The sequence below is a fragment of the Gossypium raimondii genome, chromosome 10 (genome assembly GCF_025698545.1).
Source record: "Gossypium raimondii isolate GPD5lz chromosome 10, ASM2569854v1, whole genome shotgun sequence".
Taxonomy (NCBI): domain Eukaryota; kingdom Viridiplantae; phylum Streptophyta; class Magnoliopsida; order Malvales; family Malvaceae; genus Gossypium; species Gossypium raimondii.
The window spans coordinates 35,879,961-35,901,658 of record NC_068574.1 but is presented as its reverse complement, the minus strand read 5'-3'; the positions used below and the strand labels follow the sequence as shown (position 1 = coordinate 35,901,658).

General features: G+C 34.6%; 1 protein-coding gene and 1 non-coding gene across 2 annotated transcripts; one reads left to right on the top strand and one right to left on the bottom strand.

Annotated features, from left to right (window-relative positions):
- Positions 1-9,497: 9,497 nt before the first annotated feature.
- Positions 9,498-9,604, bottom strand: LOC128034430 (small nucleolar RNA R71). The gene has a single exon (XR_008190554.1). It is a non-coding gene; the product is annotated as a small nucleolar RNA R71 (small nucleolar RNA).
- Positions 9,605-10,708: 1,104 nt separating this feature from the next.
- LOC105775460 (uncharacterized) lies at positions 10,709-11,323 on the top strand. The gene is made up of 2 exons (XM_012597970.1): positions 10,709-10,958; positions 11,088-11,323. Exons 1-2 carry the CDS (start codon positions 10,709-10,711, stop codon positions 11,321-11,323), a joined length of 486 nt encoding a protein of 161 aa, XP_012453424.1.
- Positions 11,324-21,698: the final 10,375 nt, after the last annotated feature.

Below are 21,698 nucleotides of genomic sequence, written 5' to 3'. Positions count from 1 at the left end.
ACCAGGCCGGGTATATGGTGTCCCACTTCTATCTCTTATAACTAATAGAACACAACTTTTACTTTTTTTACGATTTAGTTCTTTTCACTTAATAACCATTTAAACATCAAAATTTCTTAATAAAATTTTAATACGACCTTAATATAATATTATAAATATTAATTAAATTATAAAATAATAATTCATATGTCAAAAATGTGGTCCCGAAACCATTATTTTTGACACCACTGAAATAAGGTTGTTACACATGTAGTCAACTATGTTTAGAGCTTTCATGCATTCATTCAAAATAAACATGAATTGAATGAAACAATGATTTTAATCAAGATCATATCATGGGCATTACGGATAATTCAATATTCATCTAAATAATTCCAACCCAAAGATATTTATCTCATGGGTTGGGCAATGAAATCCAAAATTAAATCATTCATCAACATTCTTCAAGTTTTACAAATCACAGAAATTAGAATCCAAGAAAAACAGAACAAAGGCAGAACTGTAGGTAGTTCTCACTACACTCCATCTTCTTCTCAAGATTTTATGCAAAACCTAGGGCAGATTTATCTTCCCCTTCTTCGCATCTATGATCTCTTCCTTTTAGCTGCTACCCTTTTCTTCTCTTCTGAATTTCCCACGCCATTTCTCCACATGATTCTACTGTAGAGAGAGAAACAACTCTCTTTCTTTTCTTTTCTCCTCACAATCTGTATGTCCTTTCTTATTTTCTCTCTCTTCCTTTTATAGGGTAGATCCGTCACTCTAAGCACACATTTTTTCTCCTCTTGTTCAGGGTGATATATCTAGTACACATATAGTTGGCTGAGAGTGACGTGGATTGAGTGTTGCGTCATTTTCCTAGAATTGCTATGAAATTTCTGTTGGCAATCTATCCTACCATTTGCCATGACAATGTTTCACCTCTTTCGTTCTCTTTTCCTCTTCTTCTTTTCCTTCTTCTTACCTCTTTCATCCTACCTGCAGCTACTACCAAAGACTACTAAACCTCTTTCTAGCAATTAGAAGTAACATAAATTTACAGTTAAAACACAATCCAAGCTTTAGTATGTAATGCTCTAGTAATAAGTCTAAAATACAAACATATTTTCTTAATTACATGCAAATACTTCAATTTAGAGGCCTGAAATATAACTCTTTTCAAGAGTTATGAAGTACCATCCAGGAAAGGAAGATATTGTGGCTGATGTACTGAGCAAGAAGTCGATGACAGATTTGAGATCGATGTTCACTAAGTTAAGCTGGACTGATGATGGAAGTTTGCTTGTAAAGTTGCAAGTGAGACATGCCTTAGTGGATGAGATTCGATTGAAGCAGTCTGTTGATGCCTTTCGTGCACCTCGATTCAGACAGATAGAGGAGGGTTAGACTATAGATTTTGGGCTTAACTCTGAAGAAGTTCTGTTTTTTTGTGGGAGATATTGTGTGCCCAATGATCAAAATTTGAGACAGTCTACTCCCCGGGAAGCACATAGCCCTTACGGAGTGTATCCTAGAGGGAATAAGATGTATCGAGATTTAAAGGAAAAATATTGGTGACCAAGACTTAATCGCGAAGTAGCCGAGTATGTGAGTAAGTGTTTGACATTTCAATAAGTCAAGATTGAGCATCAGTTCCCCTCTGTTTTATTACAGTCTATTCAGAGTCCTTAGTGGAAGTGGGAACATGTAACTATAGACTTCGTTAGCGGGTTGCGATTGACACCTACTAAAAAGGTTTCAAATCTACATAATTATGGAAGACTGACCAAGTCAACACATTTTTTTGCCTATTCGTACTGATTATTTGTAGTATAAGTTGGCGAGGTTGTAAATTTCAGATATTGTGATACTTCATGTTATACCAGTGTCCATCATTTCCGACTAGGATCCTCAATTTACATCGCGGTTGTGGAAGAAGTTACATGAGGCTTTAGATAGATACTTGGTCTAAATTTGGTACAAGAGATTGAGAATGTGGTGAAACACATTCAGGATCAATTAAGAGTAGCATCTGATCGACAGAAATATTACACCGACTTGAGGCAGAAGGATATGGAGTTCAATGTTAGAGATCAAGTTTTCCTTAAGGTATCATCGTGGAAAAGGTGGTACTAAGGTTTGGTCATAAGGGTAAACTGAGCTTGAGGTTTATTAGTCTTTACAGGATACTTAAGAGGGTTGGGCTAGTGGCTTATCAGTTAGAGTTACCTCTAGAACTAGACCGGATTCATGATGTATTCCAAGTTTCTATGTTGAGGAGATATTGGTCCGATCCATCTCATATGATTTCGATTGATGAGGTCAAAGTGAGACCCGATTTGTCTTATAAGGAAGAGCAAGTTCAGATTTTGGACCTTGAGGTCAAAGTGTTAAGGAAAAAATAGATTCCTCTAGTAAAGGTCTTATGCTGAAATCATGGTGTTAAGTAAGGCATTTGGGAACCCGAAGAATTGATGTAACGCCACTACTCTCACTTGTTTGGACCAGGTAAATTTCGAGGACAAAATTTATTTTAAGGAGGGTAGAGTTGTCACAACCTATATTTTTTATTAATTCTTTTTTCTATTCATAAACAAACAAGTAAGTAGTCAACTGGTAAAGAGCCTAACTAAATCCCTAGAAATCCTAGGTTCAATTTCCCTTATTCACATATTGTTTTAGAATATTTAGCATTTAAAAAGGGTTTGGTCAACCCCCTTGCCGTCCACCCCATTATTTCCATGCTTGGGAAGATTCTTCCCTTGTTTATCTAATCAACTTTTACCCATTAGCCCCCTTTTCACTCATTTGATCCCCTATCCATGCCATTGCCCCCTCATGTTTCCATTTTCCTTCTTTTATCGTACCTTAGCCGTCTAATGCACCTAGACACAAGGTTCATTTTATTTTTTTCATTTTGCTCACCTCCTCTCTCTTTTGCCACCCCTCCTCCATACTCCTTTTTTAATATTTTCTTTCTTACATTTTAGCTTCTAAATCATCATTTTTTCCACTTTTCCTTCAAATCACCACCGCCATTAGCCAACTGAACCACCACCTATTACTACAACACCACTACCGGACCTCCACCATTGTCGTCGCCATCACGTCGTGGTATCACCGCTGTCTTCCTCTACCATTCTTATTTAGTTTTCTTTCTCTTCTCCTCCTTTGTTCTGTAATCATATTTCCATTTGTTAAAATTTTATATTCTATTTTTTTTGAAATGATTTATCAACAACCTTTCCAATGTACCATCTTTTATTTATTTCTACGTGTTAGTTGAGAATCCTCCCCTCTAAACGAATCATCATAGGAATCATTGAGCCCTCCTTACTCAAGATATTAAGAAAGTGTTGGTAAATCCTTCAATCTCAATAAATTCTTCTATTTTGATTAGGTTGATTCTAACATTGAGGTTGTTGTGCAAAGGTGTAGTATTAGTCGTAAAACTTGGATTCGTAATACATATCTTGGAAGCATGCATTTTGGAGAACCGATTAAGTAAGTATTCTACTTAATCACCAAAATCAGAAATATAAATCAAAACATCATTATATTTATATGATACAAAATTTTGTCAAATCTATGGATTCGATGACACAGAATTGTTATTTCCAAGACATATGAATCCAAGTGTGGGATTTAATCTACTTAAATTCTATGAATTGTTGTTAACTAAATAAATATGTTTAATGATAAATATTTGTATAAGAAATTATGAAATGTGAAAATAACTAGAATACACCATGTATTCAATCAGATTAATAAATCTATTAAAATGAAGGATTTCCAAGTAAATTATTCCGACCAGATATGTGATACTATGAATATGTTGGTGCATTTTATGTTAAATGAGATGTACATGATTTCTTGATATTCATGTATTGTGACATTGCATTATTTGATATGCATGAAAAATAAACATGCCACAATTTCTGTTGAGAATCTGATTTGCATGTGAATCATGCCATTGTACCGATTCATAAAGAAAGTCTGATTCGCATGTTAAGCATGCCATTGTGTTAAATCGTAACGAGATTCAATTTGCATGTAAAACATGCCTATTGAGAATTATGTTTTGTATGGCATATCACATGCATGGGGTTGGGATATTATTGTACGGAGGAAGATTCTAAAATTTTAATAATCTACATATTCTTGTGGTTTAACTACAATAATGGCAATATATCTACAAATTCTAGTGGCTTGACCACAATATTCTTTATCTGGTAGCTTGTCTGCATTATCTGGTGGCTTGGCCACATTAGTGTGTTATTTGATGGACGAGTTCTGGGGAACTAATTATGGTGTTTAGCAGAGATGGGTATGAAATGCTTTTTGAAAATTTGCACTATTTCTGAAAAAACGTTGCATCAACATCATCGTTACGCATATTGATAAATGTGATTTTGTGATTATATAATTTTATATATGTCAACTATTGAGATTTTGTCTTGATTTCTATTGTATTGCAAATTGACCCACACATGGCTTTAAAATCTCACCCTTTAAGTATATGATTTTTCAGATAATAATCAATGTTAGGACATGGGCTCAGCTTATGGAGGTACACTTGAATGTCTTTGAATAAACTGTTATACTTTATCATTTGGTATTTTGGGACTATTATTTATTATTTCAGTCTGCTGCTTGGGACTTTTTATTTGGATTTTGGGTTTTTGGACGATATTGCATGATTGGGTATTTTTAAACTATCACCTAACATAGTTTCTAAATTTGGTAAGAAAAACTGGATTTTTAAACTTAAACAACAAACTCAACTTAATGTTATTATTTCAAAATCAAGATTTCATTTTTTGACAACTCAAAGTTATCTGCTCACTTAATTGATATTTTACAATACATGCTAAAAGTTATCCGCTGCAACATTTTTGAAATATGATGTTTTTTTGTAAATATTTGAAGCTCGATTTTTTCTAAGTTAATCAGTATCTAATAAATTCTTCCCAAAAGAAGGTTTATAGACACTACTTGGTTTTTCATAAGCAAATCAAAATGTCAATTTTAAATGATAACGATTGTCGAAAGAAAATAGCTAAATAATTTTTTGCGCCATCAACATGGCCAACGTGATCTTCAAGATTCAGCCGTAACATCTAGGCCGTGTTTAGTGTAACAACCCATTTTTCAGTGGTGTCGGAATAACAATTTCAGGGCCACCAAATTTGACGAGTAAGTTCATAAATATTATATTTAATATTTACGAGTTAATTGTGACTTTGACAAGGTTTTTGATATAGTGATTTTTGTTTTATAAGCGATTTATTAAGTTCAAGTGGTAAGACCCTAAGGTCAAGTGATTTTAGAAAATGAGGTATCGAGACCTCATTTTTATAAACATGGTAGTAATTATTTTTATAAATATTTACGGAGTGTCTTTAAGGTGGTATTAAAGTTTTGTTGAAAAATTTAAGGTTTCAATGGTTAATTAATTAAAAGGACTAAATTGTAAAAGATGTAAACTTTATTCTCTATTTGATTTGAGTGATTAAATGGCTTAATGAATGAAAGTATATGGACTAATATGGTAAATATACCATATTATATAGGAGTGGGCGGTGGACTTTGTTTTATTATGAAAATATGTGTGTTTTATTAATTAAAATAATACATATTAAATGATAATAAAATACATTAAAGATATCATCTTTTACATTTGATTGTTTTACAGAATTTGAGATAGAAGGAAGCCATTGGTAAACCTTCAAGGTTCGGCCAAACTTCATAGGATGCATGTAATTTCAATCTAGCCCCGCTTTTAATAATTTTTATATTTTTGAGATCGTTGCAACTAGGTCCTGTTATCTCGTACCTTCGATTTTGAAACTGTTAAAGATTTTGAATGTTTCCATTGATGAATCTTGTGACTTTTGATGTTAGATGATGAATTTGGAATGTTGATTGATATTTAAAAGTATTTTGTTAAGTGATATTTGATGAATTTATCAATTAGTGACTAATTTGTTAAATTAATAAAAGTACAAGGATTTACTGTGAAATTGTTGCATAAATGGGATATTATGGATACCATGAACATTCAAATATGATCAATTTTGGGTAAAAATGCTTAATTTGCATGTTTTGTGGCTTAGGGACTAAATTCAATAAAAGTAAAACTTTAGGGGCAATTTTGTAAAATGTAAAAAAATGAAATGCATGAAATGAATTGTTTTATTGATTAGATTAGTATATTGAATGAAGTTATTAATTGAGAACAAGATCAGGTGGAAAATCGAGGAAAATAGAAAATTACCAAAATGTCCCTAAACCTTGGTGTTTCTACAATTTAGCCATGTAAGTTCGTATGAACAGTATTCTGTATAATTTTGATTAAAGTGAATGTTTATAGGTGATTATATTGTGATTAAATTAATATATATATGTTAGTATGCAATTTATCGTGTTATGAAACGACGTACGACGATTACTGAGTCCCGTTTGAACCTTAGGATACAAATGACATGTCATTAGGGTTACTAATTTCAGCTCATATGAGCTTAGCATTACTCAACCCGTACAAGCTTACCATTATTCAGATAAGAGAAGCTTACCGTTATTCAGCTTAGAGTAGCTTACCGTTTACAACTCGTAAGAGCATACCGATTCAGAGCTCGTATGAGCATACATGTATAGGAATTGATGGATTACAATTTAGTACAACTTGTGTGTGCTACCTGAGTATCCAACGATATTCTAAACAGTTCAACGGGAAATGTTCTGTTATGAGATGGTATGAGCTCGATATGAACTAATACAGGTATATATACAAAATACATGGAAATGATGGTACATGATATATTGATATATTGAAATGGATGATATATGTATATGAAGAAACGGTAAGAAAATGATATGTATCATGACATTTACATATATGAATATCTTTGATATGTTGATACATGGAAATTATGTAAGTTGAGACGAGTAATAAACTCAAGTGTGACATGTTGAGAAAATAAGGTTATCAATGTTGAATTTATATGAAATATGTTCAAGTATGCTAACATGTGTTGTTGTTTGATACTTAGGCAAGTTCCAAGCTATTGGTTGAATGGTATTCTGATTACTTATAAGTTGCATTTAGTAAGTGCTCAAATGAAAATATGCTTGTACTCAAGAAAAAGTGGTAAGGTTTAAATTATGCAATTTCTTATGAAATGGCTTATCATGTGATTAATTCGAAAAGCGCTATGTTTAAATGCACTACCTTGTGGCTATGGTTAAATGATATGCTTATGACTGTGTGATAGGTTGAAGCTATGTGGGCAAGCCGTGTAACAGCCTGATACCATGCAAGGATGAGTAACATGGCCATGTGAATAAATTGTTTAGCTCTTTGATGCCATATGGGTCAAAAGTGTAAATTTTCACAAAATTGGTTTATTTTTGACAGTTTTGCACAAAAGGTGAAAATTGGCTCGGTAGGCTTGAATCGTTGGGGAATTTTAGCATCAAGTGAACCAAGAGAGAGGCTGCATATATTTCTAGCCAAGGACGGTCCAAATGATGATTATTTTATACACTTTATATTTAATTTTTATCCAATTTAAATTGGGTTCAAAATTAATATAAAGCGTAAAGGAGAAAGTGGCCCAGTCTGCTAAGCATTGAAGACTGATCCAACAAGCAAATTGGCAACTCAAAATCGTCCCAAAAAGCTGACCCAATCAACTTATTTAGCTGATTTAATTACTTGCAAAGCAGCCCTCAAAGTTTCCTTAAACTCCATCCATACCCCTCCAATTTTTGTGCTTTTGAAGATTTGCCCCAAACTAAATTAAGCAAAGTTTGAAACATTCAAACTTTCTTGTTGTATGGCCGACCAAGTAAGAGAGTGTGGCTGCTAATTATTTGCTAGTTTTAGCAACCATTCACACCTATAAATACCCACATTTTCTACCTCATTCAACACACCCTTCATTTCCTACACATTTCTCTCTTTCACTTGCTTTTCTCTCTTCCATTCCCTTCCTTATTTTCCTATTTCCCTTGTTGATTTCCCTCTTGAAAAATAGCCTTCTTCAACCTTGCAATAGCATCATTGAATTGTTCGTAGAGGCCTTAGTTCAACATAACGAGCAGAGAAGAAGAGGTGCGCATTAGTCTGGCTGAATTTGCTTAATCTTTCCCTTCTTTTTAATTTTCTTGTTTATAGGCCTTGGTGAGTTGTTCAATTAAATAAAACCATGCTTATGTTATACTTACGTTATAAAATGTAAAGTAATGAATAAATTAATTATTAAACGTATTAAAATTGTAATTAATTGACGTAGTATTTAATTGGTTAATATTTAATTTTCTAAGGTAGCTGAAGGTTAAATTAATGACAATATTAAATACTACATAAGTCTTGCATAACTTGTAAGATTATTGTGATTGAACTGTTTAAATATAGAAATATATTGATACCTCACTTAATCTTATATGTGCTTATGAAGATTGATTAATTGTTTGAATTAGCATTAAAAAATGTTCAAGAGATAGGTTAATTTAGTAAGTATGTATTTGCAGTAGTGAACAAATTACCAAGTTGCCGTGAAAATATTCGTAACAACATGAACATGGGTTTAGTAATTCTAAGTTAAGGCATGTAATCAATCTAGCACAATTATGTCATATTGATTAAAACTCTTGTTTTTTAAATCGAGCTTTGGAATTTTTACCTTTTATTTCTATTACTTAGTTAATTTTTAGTTTTTAAATCACTTATTCAAACCAAAATATTTTTCCCATCACCATAGTGTTTGATTTACATTTCATAAATTTTTTCTCTCACAGTCCTTGCAGGTACGATAACTCGACATTTACTTGTCACTTTATTAGTTGTTCTGATGGTGTACTTCGACATTTCTGTCATTCGATGTTTTTGGTAACGTTGTTAGGGACTATTTTAAGTTTTTTTTTTCAATTTTAACTTGGCTAATTTTTCTGTGTTTGTTTTAGGTTTTTATGAGTTTTGATCGAATTATAAATTTACTCCCTGTAGATCCTAAATTTGAAAAAACTTTTTAACAAGGAAGAACACAGCAGCTCAAAGAATGACCGAAGAGATGAACCTTCAAAATCTAAAACAAGGAAATGGAGCAAACCCTGCTCAAAATCCTATCCTTATTGATGATTGTAAGGATAGAGCTCTAAGATAGTATGTTGTGCCAGTGTTTCATGAGCTTAATCAGGGTATTAGGAGACCCAAAATCGAGGCACAACAATTCGAGCTAAAGCCAATGATGTTCCAAATGCTTCAGACAGTGGGCCAATTCAGTGGAATGCCTACTGAAGATCCTCACATTCACTTAAGATTGTTTATGGAGGTGAGCGATTCTTTCCAATTAGCTGGAGTAACTGAAGATTCACTATAATTAAAGTTGATCCCATATTCACTAAAGGACAGAGAGCGAGCCTGGTTGAACTCAGTGCCACCAAATTCCATTACCACATGACAAGAGTTAGTAGAAAGATTCCTTATGAAGTGCTTCCCACCTAGCAAGAATGCTAAGTTGAGGAACGAGATTACTACCTTCCAACAGTTGGATGATGAGTCCTTGTATGAAGCGTGGGAAAGGTTTAAAGAATTATTACGAAGATGCCCTCATCGTGGAATCCCTTATTACATCCAATTAGAGACATTCTATAACTATCTCAATGCTCACATGAGGATGGTAGTGGATGCTTTTGCTAATGGTGCCTTCATTTCAATGTCTTATAACAAGGCTTAAAAAATTATTGAGAGGATTACTGGCAAAAACTACCAATAGCCAATCAATCAAGTAGCATTAGGAAGATGGGTCATTGGAATACATGAAATGGATACTCTCAGGTATCCTCGATATCCTCAATGCTTAAAAACTGTACAACTAATGGGTTTAATAATTTTGCAACTCAGCCACGAAATCAATTCGAAAATATTGCCTGTGTTTATTGTCAAAGAATGCCCATCAAACCCAGAATCCATTTATATTACATGGGTAACTAGAACCAAAATCGAGGAAGGCAAGGACTGTAATCTAATTTTTAAAAGACATATTGGCAAAACGACCCGAATTTCTTTTGGAGTAACTATGGGGCTAAACCCAATAACACTTATGCACAACCTAGACCAACCCAGCCACTTGTATTTACCCAACAAGTTCAGAAACAACCTCAAGTTGAATCTTCAAATGGCTTAGAAAACCTGTTGAAGGCATACATAGCAAAAAATGATGCCTTAATCCAAAGAAAGCAGCCACATTGAAAACCTGGAAAACCAAATCGGCCAGCTTGCAACTCAACTTAGGAATCGACCATAAGATGCTTTTCCTAGAGATACGGAGAATCTGAAAAATCTGAGGAAAGAGCATTGTCAGGCATGGACACTAAGGAGCGGAAAGACGAGAGAGCCCAACATTGTTGAAGTTGAAGAAGAGCAAGCTGATGCTTGAGATAAAGTGTAAGTTCAACCAAATGTTGAAATCGCAACTTCACTAGAACCAAAATCTGTAAAACCTGATAAGGTAACTTCTAAGTCAATCAATTTTGGTAAACTAACAACTTCGTTAGATGAAGAATTTTCATAAAAGACGAATCAACCAGTTCAAGTTAAGATTGCTCCACAACCTTTTAACCTCAAAGACTTTAAAAGTAGAAATAAGAAGTCTAATTCAAGAAATTTTTAGTTGTACTTAAGCAACTTCATATCAACATTAAGACGGTAGAGGCACTTGAGCAGATGCCAAACAATGTCACATTCATGAAGGATATCCGGTCTAAGAAACGGAGACTTGGAGCATTTGACACAGTAGCTCTGACAAAGGAATGCAGTGCATATCTTCAAAATAAAGTACCCCCAAAGATGAAGGACCCTGGATGTTTTACCATACCTTACAACATTTGGGCAACTAATTATGGTAAGGCATTATGTGATTTGGGTGCAAGCATGAACTTGATGTCGATGTCTATATTTAGGAAGTTGGGGATAGGTGAAGATAGACCTACTATGGTTACACTCCAATTAGTAGATTGATCCTTAGCACATTTAGAAGGAAAAATCAAGGATGTATGGTTACGTGTAGACAATTTTATTTTTCCTGCTGACTTTGTTATTTTAGACTTTGAAGCAGATAGAGATGTGTCAATCATCCTAGGATGGCCTTTCCTAGCAACTGGAAGGACCCGTATTGATGTGCAGAAGGCCGAGCTTACTATACATGTTCAGGACGATCAGGTAACTTTTAATGTTTTTAAGTCTATGCGATTCCCTAACACAGTTGATGATTGTTCTACAGTATCTAAGTTAGAGGATTTAGCTGTAAAATGGGAACTCAACTTATTGAGGACCCATTAGAACAAGTTTTGATGTCAGATCCTCTAAGTGATGAAAAGGGTGAGGAATACTTAGCTTTTCTACAAGCTAATCAAAGGGGATTTAATTCACAATCCCGTTTTAAATCTTTGGAATTAGAAAACAGAGATTATGTTCAACCAAAAACGTCAATCGAAAAGCCACCTAAATTAGAACTTAAGGTACTTCCCTCGCACTTAAAATTTGTTTATTTAGGTAACACTTCGACTTTACCTGTGATTGTTTAAGTTGAGCTAACTAAAGAATAGGAAAAGAAACTCATTTTAGTTTTGAAATAATTCAAGAAGGCTATCAGATGGACCATAGCCGATATTTGTGGTATTAGCCCATCCATTTGCATGTATAAAATCATCCTGAGAGCTGGTGAGAAAGGAACGAATGATGGACAAGGAAGATTGAACCCCATTATGAAAGACATGGTAAAGAAAGAGATCATAAATGGTTAGATGCGGGTATAATTTACCCCATCTCGGATAGTTCATGAGTAAGTTCAATCCAATGTGTGGCAAAAGAAAGAAGGAGTTACGATCATTGAGAGCAAGAATAATGAGTTAATACCAACCAGAATGGCTACAAGATGGAGAATTTTTATAGATTGTCGAAAGTTGAACAAGACAACTAGGAAAGATCATTTTCCTTTACTTTCTTGGACCAAATGCTGGATAGACTCGTGGGGCGAGACTATTACTATTTTCTTGATGGATGCTCAGGATAAAATCAGATCACAATAGCATTAGAGGATCAACACAAAATAACATTCACATGCCCGAATGGTACATTTTCATTTAGAGGCATGCCATTTGGTTTATGTAATGCACCTGCTACATTTCAAAGATGTATGATGGCTATTTGTACTAACATGGTTAAGAAGTATTTGAATGTTTTTATGGATGATTTTTCAGTAGTTGGAGACACTTATGATGATTGCTTAGCCATTCTAGCCAAGGTACTAAGGCGATGCGAGGAAACAAACCTCATACTCAACTAGGAAAAGTGTCATTCCATGGTAAGAGAAGGTATTGTTTTGGGGCATTGAATAACAAGACATGGAATCAAGGTAGATAAAACAGAGATAGATGTTATCGAGAAACTCCCACCTCCAACATCTGTAAAGGGTGTTAGGAGCTTTTTAGGACATACTGAGTCCTATCAAAGATTTATCAATGACTTCTCAAAAATCGCTAAACCTTATGCAATTTATTGAAGAAGGACACGATAATCAATTTTGATGAAGAATGTTTGAAAGAGTTTAATGATCTGAAGAATCGGTTAGTTTTAACATCGATTATCGTCACACCGGATTGGGATTTTCCATTTAAGTTGATGTGTGATGCAAGTGACTTCGCAATAGGAGTTGTGATGGGCCAACGAAGGAACAAAGTTTTTCATCCCATCTACTATGCAAGTCAAACTCTACTCAATTGAATTATACAGTAATAGAGAAAGAGTTACTTGCTATTGTTTATGCTTTTGACAACTTTCAATCTTATCTTGTTGGTACCAAAGCGACTATCTATACAGATCATTCGGCAATTGAGTATTTACTTGCCAAGAAAGATGTCAAGTCGAGATTGAACCGATGGGTACTTCTACTCTAAGAGTTCGATCAAGAAATTCAAGATCGAAAAGGGGTAGAAAATCAAGTAACAGATCACTTATCAAGATAAGAGCCACAAGAAAGAAATTCTCCACTTATAACCATTTAGGAGACATTTCTAGACGAACACATACTTAAGGTAAATCATGTCCATAATACCCATTGGTTTGCTAATTTTGCTAACTATTTAGCTTGTGGTTTGATGCCTATTGATAAGACGTATCAACAAAAGAAAAGTTTCTTCACGATGTGAAGTACTATTTCTGGGAAGAGCCATATTTGTTCAAAAAGTGCACAGATCAAAAGATCAAGAAATGCGAGGCAGAAAATGAGGTACATAAGATCTTATATCATTGTCACATAGCTCTAAGTGGGGGACACTTCAGAGGTACACGTACTGTAGCCAAAGTATTGCAAGTCGAATTCTTTTGGCCAACGCTATTCAAAGATACGCATGCCTACATAAAAGAGTTGTGATCAATGCCAGAGGGTTGGAAACATCACCAACAAAAATGAGATGCCCCGAACAAACATTATTCAGCTAAAATTATTCAATGTTTAGGGTATTGACTTTCTCAATCTTTTCCCTTCATATTTTGGTCACAAGTATATATTGGTAGTAGTAGACTACATATCTAAATGGGTTGAGGCCGAGGCATATCCGATGAACGATGCCAAGGTTGTGATGAAGTTTTTACAAAAGCATGTGTTCACAAGGTATGGTGCTCCTAGGGCTGTCATCAGTGATGAGGGGTCCCATTTAGTGAACAAATGGTTGAAATGGTTACTCGACAAACATGGAGTGAAGCACAAGGTTGCCACAGCTTACCATCCGCAAATGAATGGGCTAGCTGAACTGGCAAATAAAGAGATAAAAGGTATACTCAAGAAGGTAGCTTGTCCAAACCAAAGAGATTGGTCCAAAAGACTGGATGATGCTTTATGGGCCTATAGGAAAACATACAAAACACCTTTAGGGATGTCTCCTTATCAGTTGGTTTTTGGGAAAGCCTGTCATTTACCCTTGGAGTTAGAACATAAAGCTTACTGGGCTCTCCAACAGCTCAATTTGGATCCCAAGCTTGCCAAAGAGAAACAAATGCTCTAACTTAATGAGTTAGAAGAATTTCAAACTTTCTCATATGAAAATGCGAAGTTATTCAATGAGAGATTAAAAAGAGGGCATAATAAGCACATCCGAGTTTGAGAATCTGAATCCGGTCAACAAGTTTTGTTGTTCAATTCCAGATTAAGGTTTTTTCCAGGTAAGTTGAATTCACATTGGTCTGGTCAATTTACAATTCACCAAGTTTTTCCATATAGAGTTGTCAAACTTCAAGGTAAGGGAGGTAATTTTCAAGTTAATGCTTAGCGCTTAAAACATTATTAGGGGATAAAATTGAGTGAGATAAAGTCTCGTTCATTTTTTCGAATACTTAATTTTTCTTGTTTTGTTTTAAATAAATGACTTGCGGTATATTTTCTAGATTAGTATGTTAAAATAAATTCTGTCTAGGATATTGGAACTTAAGTGGAACCGTTTGTGACCCCTCTAATCTCTCCTGCGAATTGATTTTAACATAATCATTCGAGAAATTATTTCCTAAATGGCAAAATAAATTTTCAATTTTGCAAATCAAATGGTCAATTTTGATCCAAGTTTTAATTTCAACTCAATTTTCAAATTTTCTTTAAGTTTAGGTAATTAATTGAACTATTTGCAAAACTTTGTTGTCCTTTTGTAAATATTGAAATTAGTGTCTCTTTTGTAAATATCTTTAAAAGAAGCTAAAATAAATAATTTAATTTAATTTTTAATAAATAAGATGATGATAACTAATATATAATTATGTTTTCTATAATATATATTAATTGTTATCAACTTTACATAGGATTAAAATTGCCTTAATATTTTATTTAAGAGTTCTTATTTCAATAAATGAAGTAATAGCAAATAATAAATTAATATACATTATATTATTTATTAATTTTTATTTACTTTATATGATATTAGGACTTATAATAATTTAGTATTATTTTATTTTAAGAATTCAAGTTAAACTCCTCCCGTCTATCACTTTAAATACTACTTTCATCCCTCATTCACACCACTCACCATCTATCAAACCAATCTCTCCATACATCTGCCATCAACGGTAACTGTCGACGTCATCACAAACAGCTGCACATGCCCAGCAGCCACCATCGCGTGCACCTCGCCACATGTTCCCTTACGCATATCGCTAGCCAACTTGCGCACATTCTTGCCTACGCGCAAACAAGCCTGGCCTGCTTGCGCACTAACTTTGCTCGTGCCTTACTACCCATGCACCTGCCCATGCCTAACCCTATTTATGCACTAGCGTTGTGACTTGTTTATACACAGCTGGTACTACTTCCCTCACGTGCGCCAAAACTTGATCGCTGCCCCTTACCACTATCCAGTGCGCACCTTTGCAGAAACAACACACCCTTTATCTCCTTAGCACCACACCTCAAACACAACTAGCCTCTAACTAATTACCCTCCAACCAACCCTAAACCAACTCTATTAGCTCTGTATTAATTTTATTCTTGAGTTTTCAATTTTTATACAAAGGTGGTAAGAAATTTTCTTCTCCTAAACTTCAATTTTATTTAATTATTTCATGCTTCAATTTATTCAATTATTAATATTTAATGCAAATTGAAATTTTACGAAAAATATTTGTTCCATCTTATGTTCAGGTTAATCATGCCTAGCAAAAGAACTTGTGCCTCTATTGTAACACCCCAAACCTGGCCTAGACGTTATGGTCGAATCTGACGTGTCACATTGAAGTGTCTTTCGAAATTGGTCTTGTTGATAAAAATTGATTTCTAAGTTAAAAAACGTCTTATTTATTATTTAACAAATCAACTAGCCAAAACGTTCACGTTGCTGTCTTGCTTTTGTTGTAGTAAGTTGATCTAAGACCGTGGAAGCTTTTGAAACTCTATTGTTTAAGTCTCATATCTTTGAAAACAATAATAATTTTGAAAATCCGTCTTCTCCTAAACTAGCGGTTTAAAATAGGGAAGCAAAAGCCCAATTAAAAATTTAAACGAACTTAAAGGCCTTATTACAAAAACAAAACCCAACTTATAAGTTAAATTAAAATAAAAGCAAGTGTAATCAGCAGCAGTTGTGTGGCCACCTCCAAGTCCCTCGTAGCACCAAATCGCCTATCACTGAGGATTACCTGCACAGTTAAAAGGAGAGGGTGAGTTTACGAAACTCAATGTGTAATCCCCTACCAAACAGTTAGCCTACAACATGCAGTAATAGTCTGGGCCTTAGCCCTATGCAGTAACAGTACAGTGTGGGCCTTAGCCCGATACAGTAACAATGTGAGCCTTAGCCCGATACCGTAATAGTGTGGGCCTTAACCCAATATAGTAAAAGTGTGGGCCTTAGTCCAATACAGTAAGAGTGTGGGCCTTAGCCCAATACAGAAATAGTGTGGGCCTTAGCCTAATACAGTAACAGTGTGATAATGCAACCCATCCCAATCGAGCCAACACACCACTCCGTACCACAAACACACCATGTGGGGATAAAATTGACCCACCCAGCCAACACACCAATATCGCAGCAAAGCTACCAGTAAAAGTATCGTAGCGAAGCTGCCAGTAACAGTATATGTGGCAAAGCCACTAGTACAGTATACTTCCCCCATATCAACATCCCAACCCCATGCAGTATGTCACGTCATAAATCATACGTGTATGCAAAGTATCATAGTCAATCATAACATACATATCATAGAGCAAATTAGTCATACATACATAAGGTGATACAAACATTTTGACTCCTAGGGGTTTAACAATCATTTTACCCTTTGGGGGTATTTCAGTTATTTTACCCTTCGAGGGTATTTTGGTCATTTTACCCTTCGGGTGCAAGTTGGGCTTACCACTCGACCGATTGCATGCCCGTATGGTCTCAAATGCCATATTTACGGCTTTTCAGTTTCTGTCGTTCTACAGTTACAGTAGGGTGTTACAAACCTGTTTACGAGAAGAGCGCAAATGTCCACGTACACCAACCTAGATTCAACCATGACCCAAAGTTAGTCCTTTAATCGTTAGGGTAAAACACCCTCTTATTGACACTTATTCCAAAATACCTTCCTTACCTTGCTTGAAAGAGGGCAACACTACTCCTCCAAAACCGCCAACCAAAAGTGGTCACACATTTTTATCGATTAACTGCAGCACAAACAAAGATCACAAAACTAAGTTAGGCCATATAAGTGGCCACAAACCACGAACGATATCTTATAGGAACATGGACAGCATACGGCTTAAACCCCAAAAGTGAGGTAGCATATTACTTTGCTTGAACATTGAAAACAAGGGTTACGACCACTTCAAACCACCACTCCTCAAAGGAAACTCTAAGCCCCAACGAGTAACACTTTAAGAGGAACGAATCCACAGTCGGTAAACAAAAAATAAAATAAAAGTATTTAGTTTTAAAAAGAAGAATAGAAGAGAACAGGTTTAATCAAAAGCGATGAGTATAAACACTTTACCGATAGTCAGAAACACTTACAGCACAGGAACAGCAAGAAGTAGCGGAGAAAAGATCGACGCAGAAAAATGATACAAGGATAGGGTGATAATCGGGTAGAAGGTAAAAGGAGAATAGCCTGGCAAAGGTAAACCGATTGAAAGACAAAAAGATATTCAGCCAAGAGAACACAGATTGAGGAATAGAAAAAGAGAAAAAAGAATGGAGAACCAGAAGCCGATGAATGACAGAAAGAAAGGGAAATTCGGTAGAGGAGGGAACCAAAACTATTCGGCCAAAACCAAAAAATAAAAAGAGATAGTAGCAAAAGAAAAACCCGATAGGTACTCGAACTCTTAGTAAAATTCGGCACCAGAAAGCAAAGCAAAAAGAAATGCTACACAAAACCGATATGAGAAATATCCAAAATGAGCAGTATCCCCTCTGGTCAAAATGAGCAGTAGCTGTGTTTCAGTCCAACTCCACTACCTACACAGCTCAAGCAGCAAAATAAATACTCTATTGCACAACCCAAGACTTGAACCTCAGACCTCACAGTTACACAACACGCCACCTTGCCACTAGACCACAAGCTATTTTAGTGTCATAAAACAAATACTATTATTTATAAAGCCTATATGCCAGTGTCCAGATTCATTTACGAGCAAAACTAAAAATTCTGCAAAAACCAAGACTTGAAGCCGGGCTTCTCAAACACTCCCAAACACACCCAGATCAATTAACCACTGAAGTAGACAATTATTTGTGTCACTTCCTTGCACAACTAAATATTTATATACAATCTCCTAATTGTTCCCTTGTTCAAAACCTATTTCTTCTAGGCTCAAAATTTGGGGTGTTACATTTGTCCAGGTTGAAGAATCACAAGACAAATTTAACTGTGAAGAAGCCAAAGTGAGATACGACAGTATTTCAAAAATCAACAAATGTTCCCAAAAAAAGGTTTTACTCTAAAAGAAAGCAATTACACTAATTTCATGGTGAGCATTAGAAAAGTTGCTGAAGCTTTAAATTGGGAAGTGTTTTGTGAGAAATGGCCAAGTGCAGATGAAGAGTTAACTCTTGATTTTTTTTTTGAATTTGACCTCAAGCGAATTAACAGAAGCCTCTATCAGAGGAATTAAGGTACCAATAAATTCAAGAACTATTAATTAATTATTTGATTTACCTGATTTTGAAGACAACGGATATTTTTCCTTAAGGGAAAATATTGAGGCCAAAAAATTGCAAGAAATTCTTGAGGAACTTATAGTTCTAGGTTCTAAGTGGACTGTGTCAAAGCATGCAACTCACACTTGTCGCAGAAAATATTTGACACCACTAGCGAAGGTAAGGTTTTATTTCATTCAGTTCAACCTTATGCCTATTTCACATAGGACAACAATTTCGTTGGACCCAATGATCTTGTTATACTCAATTTTAACGGCAAAGACCTTTCGTGTGAAAATAATCATTTTAAGGGAAATTTGAAATGTGCCACCAGACGTTCAGGACCAACATACTTTCCCTTTACGATAACAATTTTCTGCTTGAAAGCTAAAATTCTTGCAAATGTAAAGAAGACAGGTTATAGCCAAGGCACAATCATAGATTGGGACCTCTACCGAGTAGACGGAGATTCTGTTCTACAGTAACAAGTTGAATTAAGTGAGGATCCCAAAGAAGAAGAAAAAGATCCCACAAAGATCGAACCAATGCAGTGAGTTGAAATCTTTAATAAGGCAGAGCCAATTGAACCAATAACCGAACCTGACATGGCGACCTCAACATTCAGAACTCATTCGCCTCACCCAGATCTTCGTGATAAAAAGTCAAAGTTGATGGACCTAATGCAACATATGCAGTGGCAACAACAAGCTTATTGGAGATATTCAAAAATACATGATTACGTGCTTTTACAAAAATATTCCATGACCAGTTTATTTTTGTACCTAAGTTTCTAGATTTTATATTTGAACCATGGAGTTCAACATCGAAGAGGGAACAAAGCGATTCATGCAAAACAAAGGCGATGGGGCAAAAGACGAGTCGGATTTTGAGGGATCTGCTAATAAATAAAAAGGGGGATATTTACTTTATTTTATTTTATTTCTTAAGATATTTAAAGTTTTTAGGATTAGGTTCTATTAGGATTTTTATTTCTTGCACAATAAAATAAGAGTTGGAAATCATCAATTAAATTGAACAAATTGCAAAACAAGAAGTGTGGCAATAGATATGTACATGTCAAGAATTGGATTTGCCTTGGAAAAGCTTGGTATTTAAGCAATCAAACTTGACTCACCTCCTTTTCCTAGGGTCTCACCTGGTGTACAATATCTATTCAGTTTTATATTTTCATTCTCTCTATTATTTTTAACAATGGGGACATAGTTCATCTTAAGTAAGGGGGACCAAAAATTGAAGTTGTTCTTTAAGATACATTATTCATAAAATTATGATTAATTTATATTTTGTTAAAAATTTTGAAGTTTTGTTAATTATGCTAACTTCTAGTATAAATAAAGTTCTATTATCTCAATAATTGTTATCTTAGCTGAACTATGACATAATGTTACTCTTAAATAAAGTTTGTAAATCATACCATAAAATTTTAATTCTTTAAGAGAGCTAGACATGCATGAAAGTTTAAGTCTCTAGAATTGACTTAGTAATTTCTTAAGGCGAAATCCTAGGAAGCATGAAATTTTGAAAATGACTTAGGCAAACTTTTGTTTGGATTGTTTGAGCCTTTCAAGTCAACCTTAATTAATATTTATCCCTTGAAACCCAGCTTTGAGACTATATGGCCAAATTTTATTTGAACCTTTGCAATATTTAGCCATCACTTCTCTCATAATTATCTTTAAATTGTCCCAAACACTAGACTCAGTCTATTTGGAATATTCTTTGAAAATAAGTTCGGGGGAGTTGAAAAGAATTATAAAATGCTCAAAAACATTGTAGTACACATAGTAAAATGCACGTGTTAAAAAAAGAAGAAGAAAGAGCATATGTACTCGAAAGAAATAGATGTACAAAAGAGCATGTGAAAGCAAAATGAGTTGGTGTATCGAAGGTGCTTATTCTGAAGGTCTGATGCAAGCTGAGTCTAGGGTTTTTAGCGACCTGGTCGCCAAGCTCGAATATTAGGATGTCACACCACCGTCTCATGTCATACCCATGCTAAATTGTCCCATTATTGAGGAATCATCCTCCCTATTAGTGAATCTTTAAAATTTTTAGTGAAAAATACATCAATCATCATTAGAACAAGCTAAACATACTTTCAATAAACTTATAGTAATAATTTAAAATGCATTAGAATCACATAGTAAAATTTCCAAGATAATCCATAGGTACCGATATTAGAATATGGGTCTTGATATTTCTCACAAGTGGTACCGATACCACTTGGAGAAATCGGTACCAAATCAGCATTCTGCTTCACGTCAAAAATCAAAAGACAAGAAAATATCAGTACAATTGAGAAAGTATTAATAAAATTATCCCAAGTATCTATACTCATGACAGGTTATCGATTCCAATTCATGATTTTGACTTCCTACAAATTCAAAATGATAGAAGAATCGTCTTTATAACACGAATATTGATACCTCTGCTTCATACAAAAAAAAATACAACATACAAAAGCATACAAATCAGTCTAACTTGTACCAATTAATCATGCTATCATATCATCATCAAATAAACATCAAAACGGCCATAGTAATAGTCTCAAACACTAAACGTAAGTCCGAGAAATAATCAACATAGTATGAAATGGATCTCATAAACTTAGGGACAAATAGTCTATAGAAGCATCCAAAACATCATGGCAAATATTAGTAAAAGTCTACCACATACTCATTGAGGCCTACATCACATTACACATATATACATTTTAAGATAATTTGGCACTTGAGGCTATGAAACATAAAAGTAGGCTCTATCACCACACATCGAATACACGAATTTCTAACACACCAGATGACTCATAGAGTCGAACATATCCCAAAAGTGAAGCATAAAGCTAACACTCTCAAACATACCAAACATGTCCCGTAGAATGCAGCTTAGCTCACATTCCTTTACCTTTCAAACATGTCCTAGAGCCTCAACGCCTAAATCACAAAACACATATAGGTGAGTACTCACAATCCTATGGCATGCCAACTACATCCAACGGTCTCATAAGGTCAGAAGGCCAAAATATCCACAATGAC

Excerpts from the sequence above, each read along its gene's own strand:
- LOC105775460 (XM_012597970.1), top strand. The coding sequence starts at position 10,709 with ATGCCAAACAATGTCACATTCATGAAGGATATCCGGTCTAAGAAACGG. Across the intron at positions 10,959-11,087 it reads ATTTAGGAAGTTGGGGATAG|ACTTTGAAGCAGATAGAGAT; the intron begins GTGAAGATAGAC and ends TTGTTATTTTAG.